Source organism: Sinocyclocheilus grahami, unplaced genomic scaffold (assembly GCF_001515645.1).
Source record: "Sinocyclocheilus grahami isolate Dianchi unplaced genomic scaffold, SAMN03320097.WGS_v1.1 scaffold674.1, whole genome shotgun sequence".
NCBI lineage: Eukaryota > Metazoa > Chordata > Actinopteri > Cypriniformes > Cyprinidae > Sinocyclocheilus > Sinocyclocheilus grahami.
Window position 1 is genome coordinate 1,614,051 of NW_015505853.1, and position 20,331 is coordinate 1,634,381.

The window sequence follows — 20,331 nt, forward strand, 5'->3', positions numbered from 1 at the left end:
TAGGGGCGCAGGTGGCTTCCACAGGACACTGGAAGGGGCGGTAGCTGTGGCCTTTTGGTAGGATCCCAATTCGTCGGTCATCCGACGTGACGTCGAGAGTGACCGACTGAAAGGGAACGTCTCAGTTACGTATGTAACCCTCGTTCCCTGAAGGAGGGAACGGAGACGTCACATCCCGTCGCCACAGCTCCTGTACCACCGCTGAGCGGCCGGGTCACCGGCTCGGCTCCTCAGCGAAAACCTGAATATGCACTGCATCTGCTGCCTACTTATACTCACGCTGTGATCAGCAGCAGCTGGATGCAATAATCGCATGCCAATGTGCATTGGCTCGTTTAGTTTACACTCAAAGTAGATTGGTCCCTCTAAGCGAGATCCCAATTCGTCGGTCATCCGACTTGACGTCTCCGTTCCCTCCTTCAGGGAACGAGGGTTACATACGTAACCGAGACGTTATATGAGCCTAAAATTCAAGATATTGGGGCAAAAAAATGCCCCTGTATGAGGTTTTGTCTCATATAAGAGGACACATATAGGATGACTATAGAGATACAGTTTTGACTGCTTTAGGATGAACAGAGGTTTGGTTTGTCTAGATCAACTCTGAATAAAGAAAAGAGAGGCCAGATAGAGCCAGATTTTTGTTCATGTATGTGAAATTTAGCTAGGAGGAAACAAATTAAGTTAAGTTCTCTTTTGAGTAGTCAAACAATCGAAAGAAAACATCTTTAAAACTGCTGCTGTGATGTTGTTGGTTTTACATAATCAAAATTGTGTAATTATTGTCTGATGAATAGGCTATGCTAACAAAAAAGTTATCTTTATGAATTATGAGTATGTTAGTTACCATAACTATAAATAAAGACTTTAGATGACATGAAACTGTGGTCAAAAGTCCACATGCATATTGCATATTGACGCAAATGTTGTGTAAATGTGATTTTATACAACAGTTCAATGGCCCATTCATAAAGAGAGCCATTTAATTCATTCCTGAATGAATCAGCAGTTTGAAGGAATCGAATGAATGAATGACTCAATGACTGACTCGTAAAGACATTTACCGCCGTTTTAGTTTAATATAAATTTAGTTTTTAGTTTTTTTAGTTTAGTATAATTGCATTTAAAAAATCATTAATTCATTCATAAACAAATAAATAACATTTACGATAACAAAATAACATTTAAGGGATAGTTGAATGAAAATTCTGTCATCATTTACTCACCCTCATGTCATTTCAAACCTGTATGACTTACTTTTGTGGAACATAAAAGAAGATAGTTTGAAAATTGTTGGTAACCAGGCTCTTTTGGTTACCAGTTACTTTCATTACATGAACAAAAAATACTGAGATATTTCTCAAATTATGTTTACATTACAAGTTATATAATAGCGCTGACAATTACCATTTCTGAAAAAGTACTGTAGCGGTGTACATTGAATGTGCTTGACGACAATCAGCAACCTTCACTGTTGCAAGGCTTGTTAGATATTAATTCAGATCACATTCAACATGTAGATAGTAATCAATATAAATAATGCAGTACAGTATACTAACCGCAAGAAAGTACTTTTTTTTTTGATCATGTATCATAGTATTTCCACGGTACTCGAGCGTACTTCCATAAATACTATGGTACTTGTTCAAAAAACATGGTATTTTTGGTTAGCTTACTTACTGCGCTGGATCATTTATATTGTGTATTATCTACATGTTGAACATGATCTGGATAAACATATAGTAATATCAGAATTTTACCTGTATAAATGTTAATAATCATTCTCTTAATATTGTGTTAAGCCACGTGTGACTAGTATTTCATTTTTTTATAGGTTTGTTTCTATATGCTGCTCATGATATATGAGATTATTGTAATATTTACATTAACTTGTGTGTTTTTATCCCACAGTAATCTGGACCCATTGACAGAAACTGTATCCTTTAAAACACACCTCAAAATGATCACATATTAATCAGTCTGGCAGTTACAGTGTCGCTTTTCTGTTTATTATATATATATTTTTTTTTTTATATATATATATATTTTTACTTAACTTTCATTAATTGAACAGTATGGAATTCCTTTCTATCTTCAGTATTTGGCTCACTGGCCGGAGTATTTCATAGTAGCAGAGGCTCCAGGCGGTGAACTGATGGGTTACAGTGAGACCTTTTTACTTTAGAAATCTGACATGTTCCTGTGCAAAACAAGATTAGATCAGAATTCATCCTGATGTATTAAGGGGATGGGCTGCATCTGAAAAGTAAAGTTGTTTCAGAGGCAGAACAAATTATTACATTTTGATGCAAGATAGACATTTAGGAACTAATGCTGTCGATTGGTTTAAAAAAAAAACGAATTAATCGCATTGTTGCAATCGTGGTGTAAATCCTGTATGATGGAGAATATCTACAGGTGTTGATATTTTCCATTCAGGTTGTGATCATAGGCTGTAACCTGTCAGTGTAAATCCTATATAAGCTAGAGGTGTTTCCAACAAATAGTACCATATAATTCAAGACCTTGATTGTTTGGGGTGGGGGGCCTTTACTAGACATGGTGCCCAGGGGCCTCTGAATTCTTAATCTGGGCCTGGAGACAGTGCTGGGCTGCTCCAGGACAGGTTTGAAAACCACTGCATTTCAGAGACAAATGTGACTCGTATACTCGCATGCAGTTTTAAGGCAGCTTTAATGGTAACTTCATGACTTAACTGACGACATAGATGCGTCTGAAAGTCTCCCGTTTGATGTGGTCGTAAAGACATTCTGCATCTAAATAAACACACCTTTTGTCAAGAAAAAGTAACAGAAGCAGCAGTTGTGAGTGGGGTGGCCAACCCTAGCTCCACCCCTGCTTAAGTGCGTTAAAAATATTTTTAATGTGTTAAATTGAAAAAATTAAGCGCATGTGTTAACGTCTTAATTTTGACAGCACTACTAGGAACTAGGATACTTTTGGATTTCATGTAAAACTGTCAGACTGGAGTATTTATAACCTGTATGTTAACGGTCATCCTGTAGTAATGGGCAAGGCAGAGGGGTCCGTCGCTAGAGACGAGTGGCACGGGCACGTCACCGCTCTCTCGGTGGCACCGGAGTTCAGACGCCTGGGTCTGGCTGCCAAACTCATGGAGATGTTAGAGGAGATCTCAGAAAGGTACAAGTCACTTTGTGTTGTAGCATCCCTCATTTGAAATTTCTTTTAGATAAAAGTATCTACTAAATAAATGCATGTAAAAATGAAAACAGGCAGAACAGTATAATCTGAAATCATATCATTATCAGCCATAACATTACAATAAATATTAGTATTGGCTACAGTATCAGTGTATTTTTACTTTGTTTTGTTTGTGTTTTATTCAGGAAGGGTGGATTCTTTGTGGATCTCTTTGTGCGAGTTTCCAATCAAGTTGCTGTGAATATGTACAAACAGCTCGGCTACAGCGTGTACCGAACCGTTATAGAGTATTACTCCGCCAGTAACGGTGAACCTGACGAAGATGCATATGGTGGGTTATTCACTTATTACACTGCTGTTCAAAATTTTGGGTTCAGTTTTAATTTTAAAGACATTTGTTTATTTTATTACCTGGCAAACAATAAAATGGACCAAAAAAAAAGAGACTTAAATTGCAACATTATCAATCCATCCAGAATTTTAGCATCACGGCAAAGACTTTTGCAAGCTAAACCAACTCGCATTTCTTCAGAAAACTTACAAGTCTTATTGTTCCATTCTTTTGTTTGACAGATATGAGAAAAGCTTTATCCAGAGACACAGAGAAGAAATCCATAATCCCGCTTCCACATCCCGTCCGACCAGAAGATATTGAATAACACTAACATGTGGCTCTCTGAAATCAACAGTTAACTGGGAAAACAGACATTTGCTTTTTTTTGGTCACAAAATTGATTTGAAATGTCAGAGAGCCACTGCTTTGAATGATTTGGGTTAATAAAGCTGAAACTGAAGGACTGTAGTTACATGAAATAAAAAGGTTAAAGCAAACACTTGGTGTATTTGTCTTTTTTTAAATAAAATATTAAAGACTCTTGTGCAGGTTGAACATTTCTCGCGTTTTCCATTGCAAAGGCAGTCAGAATAAGGCAGGGGAAACACTGTATGGACATAAACAATTATAATAAACTTGTGTCATAGCATATGTCCATGCACAGCTTCAGTAAATAAAAATACTTGTTTATACAACTGCAAACGTTAGCGATATGATTCCCTCTGATCGGTTTGGGGGATGCCAAATTGCATGATAGTAAGTGACTGGCACATTTGGTTCACACCTTTATTTTGTTACAAAAGAAAAGAGATAGATAGAAAGAAACGGAGACAAAAACGTGTCAAGTTCCACCACACCGGTTCAGAGTTTTTTTGTGTCTGCTTTTGTTTCTTCCGTCTCGTCTTTGTCATCTTCACGGTCGCCACCATCACTCTCGCTGTCACTGCTGCTGCTGCTGCTGCTCTCATCGTCATACTTTTTTTCGGGCTCTTCTCCGTGGGTTGCAGGTTCCTGCTCCTCCGGTTCTGAACTCTCTTGTGCTTCCTTCCCTTGTGGAACCTGCTGTTCTTCTTCTTCCTGCTCTTCCTCGTCCTCATCCTCATCCTGCTGCTGTTTCTTCCACATCTTGGCCATGGCCAGCAGTTTGAGGTTGGGCTGGTTGGCCGCGTCCTCAGGGAAGATGTAGTCATAATATTCTTCCCAACCTGCATCCGACTGATAAACAAAAGACCATGTGTTAGGGATGACTAGTCGAAAGGGGCATGGATCTTTGGGTCGGCTCAATTAACAATTCATACGTTTTCAATTCAGGAATTATTTCTGCAAAATATTCAATTCACAATGAGACTCAGATTTCAATGAATAATTCTGTACTTTTAAGTGCATTAATAGGATTATGTAAATGCTTCTCCTAATGTGTCTTTGGTAAGAAAAAGGAAAAGGTTTTTTTTTGTTAATTTGTTTTAAAAATCGCATTTTAATTTGCAAAAAACACTGGTGTCACAAGCCATCAGAACCGAACCGAAAACCGTGGTTAAAAAAAACATTGAACCATGGGCTAACTTTATTGTTGCATCCCTAGTGCATATACAGACTACTTGGAATATAATTATATATAAATATTGAGTTAAACACACCTAAGAAAGTATTCCATATTCAATTTCTTTTTAGAAATGTATTTATTTCCATGACTTTTCTTGGTCTAGAAATAATTGGTCGTGTCAGCAAATGTGTCCGCAACTTTATCAATGGTTTGTGCACATATGTTAATAATTTAATGTTCATTTTAAAATATTGAATGATACATTACTGAATCTTGATTCAGTCAACTTTTAGCATTTTAAAGTATTATTTTAGCTTTTCGATTATTGACCGAATCAAACGATTCAAAAATCAATGTTATAAGATCGATGGATGTGTATCAGCAGGATTTGTAATCGGTTGTCACTTTGTCTCCAATAATGTGTGCAATCAAGTAATTTAATGTTTATGTATTATAAAATATTGAATGATGATTTCCAAAATCACGGCTAATATGATTTTTAGCATTTTATATTGATTCTTGACCAAAAAGAACAATTCACAATCCAAAAATCTTTTTCAAGATTGATGCATATGCATCGGCAGGATATCTAATTGATAATAATGAGAAAACCAGTGTCACTATGTCTCCAAAAATTTGCACATGCAAGTAATTAAATATTTATATTTTTTTTAAATACTCAATGGTACTTTACCGAATCGTGATTCATTCAATTTTTAGAATTTTAAATAGATTCTTGACTGAAACAAAGAATTCACATTTGAAAAAAATCCATGTTTCAAGATTAATGCGCATGCATCAGCAGGATTTCTAATCGATATAATGAGAAAACGAGTGTCACGATGTCTCCAAAAATTTGCGCATGCAGGTAATTCAATGCTTCAATACTTAACAATATTGAATGACATTTTAACAAATGACATTTCATTCAATTTGTAACATTTTGAATTGATTCTTCCCCGAAACAAACAATTAACATTTCAAAAATCCATGTTTCAAGATGAATAGAGTGGGGGAACTATGACGTCAGAATCCTTCGAGATTTTCCTGTGGGGTTTTATAATGGTGTTTTTCAATTTATGAGTAAAATAAAGCCTGTGGTAAACGTAACTTGATGCTTTTACGTTTTGTGCTACAACATAAATTACATGCATCCATACCCAAAACAACACATTTTGAAGCAGTTTTGTTCATTTTGGAAAATGTATCTTTTTAAGAAGTAACTAGATAAGAACGTTTGGGCTGTGAGTGTGTGCAGTTTACATTGTAGAACAAAACGTAAATGTATCATCAAGTTATGTTTACCACAGGCTTTATTGTACTCATTAATTGAAAAACCCCATAGGAAAATCTCGAAGGAACCTGCAGCGAATTACACTTCCGGATTCTGACGTCATAGTTCCCCCACTCTATAATTGATGCATCAAGAAAACAAGTAAATCATACTATCATACACAACCCTACTATCGTGACACTATTATGAACAGGACACAAGAAGGCATAAACTCTCACCCCGTCCTCTGCTGTGATCTTCCTCCTCTTCTTCACCTTCTCAGGCAGGAGTTTCCGGACTCTCTCCTTGTTGGCGAACGATCCCAACTCGTCTTCAAAGTCTCTCCAGGACTCCAGGAGCATCAGACGTTCCTCTTTCTCCTCACAGTTCTGCATACTCTTATTGGCCTCCTCGTAGATCTGTCTGCATCGCTGTATGCGGTCGTCACTGTCGATGGACAGCTCAAACTGGCCATAGCTGATCCAGACCTACAATGCAACCAGATTGGAATCAAATGAATCAGATATTCATTTAGAATGAGCACGTCATTTTGATGGCTTACTTTGACATGTTGAGTACGCTGTAACAGTCTTTTATAAAGTCCTCGTGTGCTCTCGTACTCTTCTTGCTCGATCGCAGAGTCAATGTATGACTTCCACAGCACCTGATGTAAACACATGGAACAGGTTATTGTTTTTTGTGGCTTTATCAAGCTTTTATGGCTCATATAGTATGATATAGTGAGAATATGGAGGAAAAAGCTTGGAAGGAACCAATTACTGTAAAGAGAGAGACATATGAAGTTCTGACCTCTGGCATGTCGAGACGTGGTTGTCCAATGGCCAGTTCAAATATGGCTCTGGCCCGGTCTGTGTCTCCCAAGATGGTCTCCAGCTCGGCAAACTTGATCCAGGTGGTGCAGTTTTCTGGACTGAACTCCAGATACTTCTCGTAGAGCTTCCTGCAGCGGTCAAACTCCCTCAGCTGTAGCTCCAGCTCGATGTAGCCTTTGAACAATTTGTTTTTGGGACACTTTCCGATGGCTGTGCCCTGACAGGAGAGAGGTCAGAGGTCAAACTCTGCAGTGTGTAGGAAGTACACTACCTTTCAAAAGTGTGGGGTCAATTTTTTTTTTTAAATACATGAAAAAAATCTATGCTTCCAAGGCTGCATTTATTTACTGTATTCAAAAATACAGTAAAAAAATTAATATTGTGAAAAATTATTACTATTTAAAATAAACCATCTTTCATTTGAATATATTTTAAAGTGTAATTTATCCCTGTGATCAAAGCTGAATTTTCAGCATCATTACTCCAGTCTTCAGTGTCACATGACCTTCAGAAATCATTCTAATATGCTGATTTGCTGCTCAAGAAACATTTCTGATTATTATCAATGTTTAAAACAGTTGTGCTGCTTCATATTTTTGTGGGAACTGATTTTTTTTCCTGGATTTTTTTTATGAATAGGAAGTTCAAAATAACAGCATTTATTTTAAATAGAAATCTTTTGTAACATTATAAATGTCTTTACTGTCTCTTTTGATCAATTTAATGCATCCTTGTTGAATAAATGTATTAATTTATAAAAAAAAAATATATATATATATATATCTTACTGACCCCAAACAAAACAGAAGCCTAAAAGTATACAAGTCTGTTTAAGAGTGAAACACTTACCAGGCCTCGTCTAGCATTCTGGAGGTTTTTTTGTCGGATTTCAAACTGCGCATATAAGAGCCAAATCTTGGCAAACGTAAACTAGGTATAAAACAAAGGTATACAGGCTATAGTTAGAAAACAACTTGGAAATGGTAGCTACATCATAATGAAAAACCCTTTGAGGATTTCACAGATTAAATACAGTGTCAAGAACAAACTTCTGTTTTCAGCTGTTAAAATTGTTGCAAATTAGGCCTGTCACGAATTATACATTTTTGGTAATCGAGTAATCGGTCTATTTTTCTGATGATTAATCAGATAATTTTTTGTGGTAATTAAAATAGACCTAAGCGAACAAATGACTTAAAATCAATATATAATAGCAATGAGGCAATAATTGGTTCAAATAAAATATCAAAAGCAAGTAATCATATGGTTTTATTGAACAAAACAGCTAAAATACATAATGTAATAAAACAATATAATCATAACTTATATCAATTATGTATTATATCAAATGCCTGCAGAGGGCGCCTACAGCCTGACAATTTTTTTACACTTTACTAAACAACTTTTAATTCATGTCCGCTTATTCTTTAATATTTGGCCACATCTTTATGATAGAAATGCTACAGCCGCTGTCATTTCTTAAACAATAACATGTGGACATCAAAACATGCAAACTCAAAGTGAGGGTTTAAACTTTTATTCTGTCGTGATGATCGGTTAGCATATTTAGAAAGATAATGATGTATTCTCCTGTGTTGATGTGGGTTTATAAATGATTTACCTTATAAATCTGATAAAATGGTGCACATTGTTCGCAAAACGTTAAAAGGAACTCAGACTCACAGCACATGCAAAGATGGAGATTGAGACGGTCCGCGAATGTAAATGATAACTGTTTGTGTGGAGCAGCATTTACTGTGAACAGAGCCGCTGTGAAATGCATGTAAGCTACACACATATTAATAAAGCGCATATTAAACCAGCAGCGCATATATTTAATTGAATCGCAGCCTTTGTGAATTCACAACAGCACTATGCTTTATTATGATTTTTAATGGTTTTAATATTTCGTGCAGCCTTAGAAAACGGTCTAATAATGCTTTTCATGGATTCTCACCCGTGGAATGTGCCACTTGCGCTATTTTGCTGGTTAATCGACATGGGCAAAATGCAATCAAGTATTTTTTTTTTATTGAGTACTCAAATTTAATCAAGGAATCGTGACAGCCCTATTGCAAATTGTCCAGTGCAGAATTAACATTTTAAGGACTGGTTCACCAAAAATGACATGAGGTTGTGTAAATAGTGTTTTTAAGCACCATTAAGACTGACAGTTTTACCTTTTTGTGTGGTATAAGCTCCAGACATGCCTGGTACACCTGCCTCGTTCTCTCAGGGTCCTAAACAAACCAGACTAAACTTATGACACAAAGATCTGACTCTAAACATACACATGTAATTCCACGGCTTAACTGAGAGTTAAGAATACTTCAGCTCACTGATGTCTATCATACCTTGACCTCCAGCTCCTCATAGAGAGCGTAGTTAATCCACAGGTAGATGTAGCGTCTCCAGTGTCTCTTTTCTTGGATGGGGGGTATGTTGGCTATCGCTCTCTCGTACACTTCTCTAACCGTGTCTGCATCGGTGTCACTCTCCACCAGCCGCAGGTAATCAAACCAGGCATCATAATTGTGTGGGCTTGCCTATAGCGTGGAAAATTATGATAATAAGCAACAGAGTCGTCATTAAGCAAGAAACTGATGTTTTGAATATGGCTAAAACTACAAACTGGTTTAGCAAAGACCAAAAGGTTTCTAAGAAAGTCATTTGTTTTTTGTTTGTTTTTTAAATAAGAACTAAGATTACTCATTATGACATTTTGAGTAAGGATTAATGGTCATTTAAATAATTATAATTTGGTAATATCAAAAATATTTTGATAATATCAAAAACGTTACATTTTATACATGTATATATATATATATATATATATATATATATATTAGTACCCGTTTTATACATTATATAAAAAATATTTTACATTTATGATATTTCATTTATACAAATACTAGTTTTAATATATGTTAAAATATTATTTTAGTTTTATTTTATATAATATATTACATTACATAATACATATTACAATAATATTAATTATTATTATTAATAATTTAATACATTTATTAACATAATACATTTTGTTGAATGATTCACCTTGACTTCCTCTTCATACTGAAACCTCCTTTTGCTGACAATCACGTCCTCAATTCCTCTCCTGTCTCCAAACCTCTTCTCAAACACAGTGTAGTTCTTAAACAGCTCCTGGGCCTGTTGCTTGGGGATTCTGTCCAAAGCGTATTTATAGATGATGCGAACTCTCTCAAACTAAAAGACACAAAGCGAACGGTCAGGTCTGAACAGGAAACATCAGAAGGGTCTCGTGTTTACTGGATGACATGAACACAGGACTTCATACCTCTTTCTGCTTCTCCTCAAATCTGGAAAAAGCCACGTAGAGGTTCTCATTGATATGCTCCTCACCAAAAAACTCCACAGCTCTCTCGAACACTTTCCTCGCACGAGCGATGTAGCCGTGCTTCTCTTCGAAGTGAGCGTACTTGATCCAGTTCTTCACTTCAGGATGGACCATCACGAGTGCTTTGCCGTTAAGGATAACAACTACATTTTTATGTAACAGCCATTCATTCACTCAAATGACAATAATATAGTATAATATAATATGCTTATTTTTATATATATTTTATGCATTTCAAGTCAAATTTATTTCTAAAGCGCTTTTCAGAAATTCATGATGTTAATGTTTATAATACTTCCATGCCTTGTGCATTTAGCAAATTAAAGCTGGGCGATAATAGTTGCATTATGCCACAATACAAGCAATCAAGCAGCTGATATTTGCCATATAGTACATATCACTCTACACAAGTATACTGTATGTATGCAGTTGAAGTTGGACATACTTATCTAACTTTAAATAAAGAGTTGGGCGATAATATAGTTTCATTGTGCAATGAAACAAGGCAGCTGGGATTTGCAAAATAGTACTCATGTATTGTATGTGTACTGTATCTGGATAAAGCTGGTGAAACAGACTATTTATGAAAGAATATATTGCTCATAGATGCTGCGGGATTTGTCCACTTCCTTATAGCGCAGCTCAAAGTTGATGTACGAATGCCAGGCCTGCTCCTCCGGCTCCCACTCCATCCAGCGCTCAAACACCTGCCTACAGCCGGCAATATTCCCCAGCATCTCCTCCATATAGGTATACTTGTACCTAGTGCATAAACATATGAACAAAAGAATGAATCAGAGTATCTTTGTCCGAATGCATTAATGTCTATATGATCATGAGAAGGAAGCTTACCAGAACTGATTGACACGGGGCAGGATGGTGATGGCTCGGTCCCAGATGTTGCGAGCGTGATTCACCTGCCGGTTCTTCATCTCCATTTCTGCATACTTCAGCCACAGCGTGATGTTGCGGTGATCCACGTCGAGCGCACGCTCGTAGATAGAGCGAGCTCTGAAGACAATAAAAACAGTTAAAGAAATCACTTCCAATCTACGATTCAGTCATAAGACACCGAACTGAAACTCACCTCTGGACCTCCTTCAGGCTCTCCTCCCATTGTGCGTACTTGATCCAGTTGCTGATGACAGTTCTGTTCTTCCTGATGTTGTCTTCAAACCCCTGAATTGATAGAAAAAAGTTGAATGTGTTTGGATATGTACCATAACAATTGCAGTTTTAGAACATGGACACTGGCAAATTCTTGTTTTTCTATATGATAACACCAAGTTTTTGAAAGTACTATGATAATACTATGTTTTCTGGAGCTGCACCATGGTAATGTCATGTTTTAATGCATGTAGTTCATGGCATGTACATTGATAATACTATATTTTTTGGGACACATACCATGAAAATACAATGTTTTCTGGACATGCACTATGGTAATACCAGGTTTTTGGAAATCAACTATGATAATTCCATGTTTTCTGGAGATGTACCATGGTAATATAAAATATTTAAAGCATGTGTCATGGCAATACCATGTTTTATGACATGTGCCTTGGTAATACTACTATGTTTTTGTGGCATATAACATGACAAGAGTAATACCAAGTTTACTGGATATGTACTATGGTAATAAAATGTATTACTTAAGGTAACAAAATGTTTTTAATAGCATGTACCCTGGTATTACCATGTTTTATGGCACGTTCCACCTTAAAACTATATTTTTGGGGCACATACCACAACAATACTATGTTTTTTGACCAGAGATATACCATGGTAATATAATATTTTAAGCCCGTACCAGGGCAACACCATGTTTTATGGCATGTCCATTGGTAATACTATGCTTTGGGGGGCATGTACCATGGCAATATCAAGTTTTCTGGACTTTTCCTATGGTAATACCATGTCTTTGAGGCATATACCGTGACAATCCTATGTTTTATGGACATGTGCTATGGTAAAACCATGTTTTTTGGACATGCACCATGTTATTACCATGTTATTGGAAATGTACCATGGTAATGTCAATTATTTAAAGCATGAACCAAGACAAAACCATGTACATATACATACTAGTATTTTTGTGGCACATACCATGATAATATTGAATTTGTTTCATAACTCATGACTGATCTAAATTGAGCTGAATAAGTGAGTGAGTGAGTGAGTGACATGACACTTGGAATTAGTGCTCTGCATTTAACCCATCCTAAGTGCACACACACAGCAGTGAACACACACCCGGAGCAGTGGGCAGCCATTTTTGCTATGGGGAGCAGTTGGGGGTTCGATGCCTTGCTCAAGGGCACCTCGGTCGTGGTATTGAAGGTGGAAGAGAGCGCTGTACATTCCCCCCCCCCACCTACAATCCCTGCCGGTACGAGACTCGAACCCACAACCTTTGGGTTACGAGTCCGACTCCCTAACCATTATGTATTTAATCCCATTCTATTAACCAATGTCTTTGCTTCTGACCTTCGATGATCCAGTTCAACCGTACTAATAAGCACAAATTACTCTAGACAAACATTTGTGTGTCTTTTTATTGCTGAAGTGTGTTGAAATGTCTTCTTCTGTATTCTACTGTACGGACGTAAATTGACTTTCCCTTCAGCCCGAGGCTTATTCATTTCACTTTTGGTGTGAAAAGGCTTTTATATTTGCCAAAAATAGAACTTTTTTTAGTTTAAAAACAAACAAGCAAGCCCTGTCCAGATTTTAAAAGTAACGCAAAAGTAACGTAACGCATTACTTTCCATAAAAAGTAACTAAGTAACGTAATTAGTTACTTTTTTATGGAGTAACGCAATATTGTAACGCATTACTTTTAAAAGTAACTTTCCCCAACACTGCACAACGGATGAACATTTAGACTGTTTATTAATGTGAAGCTGCTTTAAAACAATCTGTATTGTTAGAGCACTATATAAATAAATGTGACTTGACGATACCATGTTTTCGGTACATATACAACTTTGGTAATACCGTGTATTCTTGACATTATGGTAATACCGCGGTACTATGGTATGCATCGAAGTACCGTTGTACTACCATTTGATACCATCATGCATTTTGCCAAACATGTCGTGATCATATACAGAACATATAGCAGTTCTACCTTCCTCTTCTTCAGTTTATAGTCGTTGAGCTCTTCTGCATCAGTGATCTTCTGTTTGGGTGGAGGAGGCAGCAGCTCTAGCTCTCTCTCCTTCGCCTCTCTGAGCAGCTGCTCTGCAGTGATCTGCACCTCTGCTGGGGCTTTATTCTTCACCTGAACACAAAAAAACACGTTTAACTCCATTAACTACATCTAGAAACATTATATATAATAGGTGTTTACAGTGAAACACAACCGCTTCACGTTGTTTACAAGCTAATGCTAACTCACGAAACATTATTTATTTTATTACCTTCGCCACTTTCGGTATTCTCTGTTTACCCGCCGCGGTGGACGCCATGATTAGTACGCTCCTGTCACTTTACTACAAGGCTACTTTACGTATTTCTTTATGTTTTTAAACTTCGATAAGCCGCTAAAACCTTTCGTTTCGATGCCGCGTGTCGCGTCTGCCGTGACGCGCGGTAACCTTTGACCGCGTCTACGTCACGGAGCTCAGTCACCATGGTTACAGGACGCTCGCTAACTTTTATTTGAGATTTACTTCTTTAAAAACAGATTTGTAGTATTCTCACACGAAAGGTCTGTTTTATATTGCTTTTATATTGTCTCTGTCTTATATTGTATTGTTCGGTTCGGTTCACGGACTTGGGGTCACGGTTCGGTACGGTTCGGTTCGGTATTGTTCAGGGAAAACAGTGTTTTCAGGTGTTTAACAGTAACTTTCAGGCACAGAAATGTAAAAGTAAACAAATGTAAAATAATAGTGCATATTTCACTGTATAAACGATATAGTTGCATAAATCTAATGTAATAAATTGCTGCGTACTTTTACTGTCAAATCAAATTATTATTATTAATAAAAATAATACTAATACAGTATAATTGTATTATTGCAATAGTAATTTTATTTATTTAATTTGTATAATTGAAATAATGCAATTATTGCTATTAATGTTAATAATAAATTCTACTACTATTTTATTTTACAGTACAATTGTATTTCAATAGTAATTAATTTCTTTATTGATTCAATTTTATAATTTAAATAATAATACAATTATTATTATTATTTTGTATTATTATTAATGTGTAGTAATACTGAATTAATTTAACCATTTTATTTATTGGGCATGTGATCAGCTACAGTTTTTCAATATGATATTCAATATGATTGCAATAATAGTAATAATAATAAATAATATTAACAGTAAGAAAAACAGTAGCTGAGCACATGCCTAATTATTCAAATAAATGAAATATGTAAAACATAACATAAGCATGAATGTAGCAAATAATACATTTAAAAGTATCAATAAAGATTCATTTAAGAACTTCATTTAAGAACTTGTAATGAGCAATGTGGTAATTAGTATTAATAATGAACATAAAGGAGTAGGGCTGGGTTTTGACACAAATTTCATGATTCGATTCGATTCTCATTCACAAGCTTTCGATTCGATTACCAATTCGATTCGATTTAATATCGATTATTTTTTATATATATCAGGGTACAGTACTTGGCAAATTTTCTCAAGGAAAAAAAATCTCTCAACGAATGCTGTAATGCATTTGGTACTGCATTACTATAATATTGAAGGTTAAAATTGACTGATTTTATATATATCAGGGTACAGTACTTGGCAAATTTTCTCAAGGAAAAAAAATCTCTCAACGAATGCTGTAATGCATTTGGTACTGCATTACTATAATATTGAAAGTTAAAATTGACTGATTTGTAAACTATAGCATATAACTGTTAAAATGACACAATGAAGTTTTTAAAATAATAAAGTTACAATTACATAATAATATTTCTACTTCAATTCGTTTTTTTAAATATAAAAATTGAAATGGTGGCTATCAGAAAAAAAAATTATGGATTTATTCAAACATAAATTAAACATAAGAACAGTAAAAAAAAAACACACACACTTGCTTTCTAATCTTTTTGTATTCTATCTGTTTTCTTTTCATTTATTATACAATTAACAAAAGCAAAAAAGACCTCTAACGCTATTCTTTTTCTAGTCTATCTGTTTTCTTTTTATTTATTATGTTATTTAAAAAACCCTTGCTACGTGTACTGCGTTAAGCTAACTGAGACTTGTTATAGCACTTGTATATCGTTGCTCTTTTGTTGATTTTGATTGCTTCCATTGTCCTCATTTGTAAGTCGCTTTGGATAAAAGCGTATGCTAAATGGCTAAATAAATTATAGACCAATCCTTGATGAAGTTACAAAAGCTACACTGTAAAGAATGACCGTGAATTTAACGATAAAAGACTGTAAAAATGCTACAGTAAAAGCCTGTTAAATGGTTAACGGTAAATTCCCCTACTATATACGGTGAAAAACTGTATTGGACATTACATGTATTGGACATTAATTTTACAGTAGTATAATGTTTTTGTAAGTGAAAAAGACTGTATACAGTATATTACAGTGAATAACCGTAAATTGACATTCCCAGAATTCCCTGCGTTACATTTCAAATTTGATGTTTTTTTGTTGAAATAACTATGTTTCTTCTTAGTTTTTTCTTATCAGTTTTGTATATTAGGGTTGTGTGTTACACCTAATGTTGTTAAATGAATGTTTATTGTACTTCAATAGGTTGGTATATTAACATTATATCAGTTAATGAAACTACGGTATTTTACTGTAAATTTAAGTTAAAACCGTAAAACCGAAAACGTTGCTATCGTAGTTTTTACGGTAAAATTCCGGCAACCACAGCTGCCGTTTTTTTACCGTAAATTCTACAGATTTTTTTTTACAGTGTATTCAATCAAGAGATGTGAGAGATTTCCTTGTCTTTTGTTGTTTAACATTAAAAACAAGGGGACCGCGGCACTCTTTGATACGTATTGTGGGTGGTGTATATTTCAGGAGTTTAGGACAAAGAATAGGACACATGCTTATTCAAGAACTGTTTCATTTCCTATTTGGGTTTATGTATATGCTTTATATTTTAAGATTAACTTTCTTCCAAGGCATTGTTAGATGCCAGTGTTAACTGTCATAGCTATGCAACGATTTGATTTCAAAAACAGTATCATAGCTATTAAACTATATTGTTATGATTTTAAATCTGTATTTAACCTCAGAATGACCTCAACGTAAAACAAACAAAAAAAAAAAGGTGCTAAAGTTTTTATGGTGGCTGTGCTTTAAAATTCGAGTGATGAAGGATTTCGAAAGTCTGACAGTAATCAGTGTTGAGTACTACTGTGAGGTTAACCCTGCTGGTTTAGGTGTTTGAAAATGATGAACATTTGAAAACATTGATTAGAAATTTAGAAAATCAATAAGTAATCAGTTACATTACTTTAATAAAGTAATTGAAATCGTTACACTACTTATTACATTTGAAATGGTAACTTGTAATCTGTAACCTATTACTTTTCCAAACTAACCTTACCAACACTGTTTATACATATATATGCTTTAATTTAAAAATGTGAAAATTCTCATGAACATATAATGTCACAAAGGTACAAAAGCTGTCAGTGGGAAAGGTACCTTTATAACTCAAGGGTCCACATTGGTCGCCTAAAGGTACATATTAGTACCTAGACTGTACAAAAGTGAACCTTTTGAAAAGGTACACTCTTAAAAATAAAGGTGCTTCAAAAGGTTCTTCAAGCGATGCCATAGAAGAACCATTTTTGGTTCCATGAAGAACCATTCAGTCAAAGGTCCTTTAAAGAACCATCTCTTTCTTACCTTTTTATAATCTGAAGAACCTTCTTTCACCACAAAGAAGCTTTTGTGAAACAGAAAGGTTCTTCAGATGTTAAAGGTTCTTTATGGAACCATTTAGACAAAAGGTTCTTCAATGGCATCGTGAAGCACCTTTATTTAGTGCCCCAGTAACAGCTTTTTAACCTTCTTTTCCTGAGAGTGTACTTTAATTATCGCTTTTTATTTCTCCTCTTTCCTTCTACTTGTTTCACTTCTGTTTCAGTTTTTTTATAACCATTTCTTACTATGTGTCAGTAAGTTGTTGTTATTTTAGCATGTGTGTTTGGCTCAGTGTTATTTTTTTAGGATTACTGATAACCTATGCAGTTTGATTTGTATTAGTTATCTATTTTAGTTTTAGTTACAGTTGTAGTAATGTTGTCATTTTATTAGTTTTTACTATGTCTATATAGGTTTTTTATTAAGTTTTAGTTTTATTTAATTTGAGTTATTTCAGTACTTCAACATACAAAATGGAAATGAAATAATATATATATATTGAATGTATTTATATATATGTACATGTATATGTATATGTGTGTGGCTGTACATACATGTAGTTGTTTTCTTTTATTTTCTTAAATGTATATATATATATATATATATATATATATAGTATTTATAGAGTTTTAGCTTTTAGTTTTAATTACTTTTTCTTATTTGTAAGTCGCTTTGGATAAAAGCGTCTGCTAAATGATTAAAAGTAAAGTAAAAGTAAAAGTAATTTACTTTCATTATAATGTAGTATAATCAGAAATAGCTCATTGCTTCAACTTGTTTGATTGACAATTATAAAAGGAATTTTTTTCTATTTGTCATTGCAGTGAGAAAGCAAATTTAGCCGTGACCCTGAGCACCGCTATGAATGAAGTTTTGGCCCATGCGTCTTTCTCAGATCACCCCATTGAAGAGCTGGTGAATCAGGCATGCTGGAAGAATTTACTTCAGAATCACGTCAATGGCGAGAAATTCACTGTAGGCAAAGCAAATACATGAGGATGTCCATTAATATTTAACATATCCATTTTACGGCCCCCTGACAGACTGTTTCTCTTTCCTCCAGCCCATGAACACTCTTTTCCTGCGTTTATTTGTGGCTCAGCCTGGCTTCTCCATTGCTGGCGCTAAAGAGATAATGAGGTAAAAGGAGACTTCTTTTTATTTTCTTTTATCAATTAAATAAAAATTTAAGGACTTTTAAAGGTGAAGCTCATAAAAAAAAATTTGAGGTCAAATGTGACCTGTACATGTTCTTGACAGGTTTTGTGAGGTTCACCTATCTAATTTAATAAAACAAGATTTTTCTGTCGTTATTTGGTTAGGGTGGACATGAATCTTATTTTAGGAAGCACAAATTGTATTGACTGTATAGCAATGCCTTCCTGTATCCATTCAATCAAAATTAATGATCAAAGATTTTTATTTCCCTCTGATGCAATTTCTAGAACAGTTTTCAATGCCGTTGTGGAGCTGGAATACAGCTTCCTCCTGACTCCCTACAGAGGCTCAGTTGGTAGGAAATAAATGAGTATTAATATTACTTTGGACTTTTTTGTGTGCTGGCATTGACAGTAACATTGTTAAGACATTATTCTGTCATTCTCTTCATATCAGAGGCAGCACTGGAGAAGATCTTTAAACCTGTGATGCCTGTTAAGGAGGAGGCTCAGTACTTGGCCTACGTTTGTCATCGACACAATCACTGCCCTCGATTTCACATCCGCAGAGCCAGGTTTGTAAACCTCTCGTTCACTTCTCTCATGAAAACTGACAAGAGCATGACTGGGTTATAATTCACTGCATTGGACATTATGTTCATGAGAACTAAACACATTTTCTAAATACATTTGAATTACTGTAATGCAAAAATAAATTCAATGAATACAGTTCTATTTTGTTATATATTGTATTCGATTTTTCAATTATATTAATATACATATTAATTAGATTAATTTGATTGTAATTATTTTAATATAGAAGGCATTTATTCAGATTCAACATTGAAACAATTAAAATGTTTCAATGCCTTAAAGTAAATAATTCAAATACTGTATAATGACATGAGTAACAATTTTTCTTAATATTTTATATATATATATATATATATAACTTTAATCATTTACGTGATGTACATGTACGTGATGGAAAGTTTTTGATCTTGTTGAACTCAGCATCATCAAATTATTATTAATATTATGGCTTTTTGTAAATCAGCAGAATGTTTTTCTCTTAAACAAGAAAATGGAAAGCAACACGGGAATTTTGCATGCTTTTTGCTTCTCAGATTTATCTCTTGAAAAACAGAGCACACTAACCTCTTAAGTTCACAGACTCTTTATGCAAAGTGGGGCAGAAATTGTGTTAGTTTGTGTTTTCTCAGGAATGACAGGACAACAGATCGCCCCACTCTCTCCCCTGCGGCGCATACTGACATGTGTTCATGCGACATATGGCAGATGAGAGCTCATGCCCTGCCAAGACATACTCACACTGAACATATTGTGTCCAGACATCTGTAGAAGTTTTGCCTTTTGTCTGAATTGCCCAACTGTACTACATTGCCCAGGAGGATTACAAAAAAAAAATTTCCAGAGAAAATTCATAAATTATTACAGAGGTGTTGTTTTTCTAGGTCTCTAACTCAGTTTTTATGAGAGTTTTAAATTATATATGGGTGAATCTCATGAAATCTGTCATGAGCATGTCTATATTTCACCCCAAAATCAAACGGAAATAGGAATTAATTATATTTTTGAAGAAAAAGAAGACTATTTTTAGAACCATTAAGATGTAGCATTTTTTTCCATCACAATTTTACCCCAAATTATAATTAGACAGCTCTTCATCTTGAAAACAAAATCTGCTAATTTACAGAAAAAGCCTAATAATACCCAATTTGATGATGTTA

General features: G+C 34.9%; 2 protein-coding genes and 1 pseudogene across 2 annotated transcripts; 2 read left to right on the forward strand and 1 right to left on the reverse strand.

Annotated features, from left to right (window-relative positions):
- The first annotated feature begins 1,855 nt into the window (after positions 1-1,855).
- Positions 1,856-4,014, forward strand: LOC107559084 (N-alpha-acetyltransferase 20-like). The gene is made up of 5 exons (XM_016242814.1): positions 1,856-1,936; positions 2,075-2,165; positions 3,027-3,162; positions 3,369-3,514; positions 3,757-4,014. The coding sequence occupies exons 1-5, from the start codon at positions 1,856-1,858 to the stop codon at positions 3,840-3,842; spliced, it is 540 nt and encodes a 179-aa protein (XP_016098300.1). The 3' UTR covers positions 3,843-4,014.
- Positions 4,015-4,109: 95 nt separating this feature from the next.
- On the reverse strand, positions 4,110-14,156 carry LOC107559132 (crooked neck-like protein 1). The gene is made up of 14 exons (XM_016242868.1): positions 13,968-14,156; positions 13,676-13,828; positions 11,633-11,724; positions 11,398-11,556; positions 11,141-11,307; positions 10,486-10,664; positions 10,224-10,394; positions 9,521-9,712; positions 9,347-9,406; positions 8,016-8,096; positions 7,144-7,383; positions 6,896-6,997; positions 6,573-6,821; positions 4,110-4,732 (listed from the first exon to the last, which is right to left on the reverse strand). Exons 1-14 carry the CDS (start codon positions 14,013-14,015, stop codon positions 4,379-4,381), a joined length of 2,247 nt encoding a protein of 748 aa, XP_016098354.1. The 5' UTR covers positions 14,016-14,156; the 3' UTR covers positions 4,110-4,378.
- Positions 14,157-18,284: 4,128 nt separating this feature from the next.
- LOC107559086 (cilia- and flagella-associated protein 61-like) overlaps positions 18,285-20,331 on the forward strand; it is a 31,415-nt pseudogene continuing 29,368 nt past the window's right edge.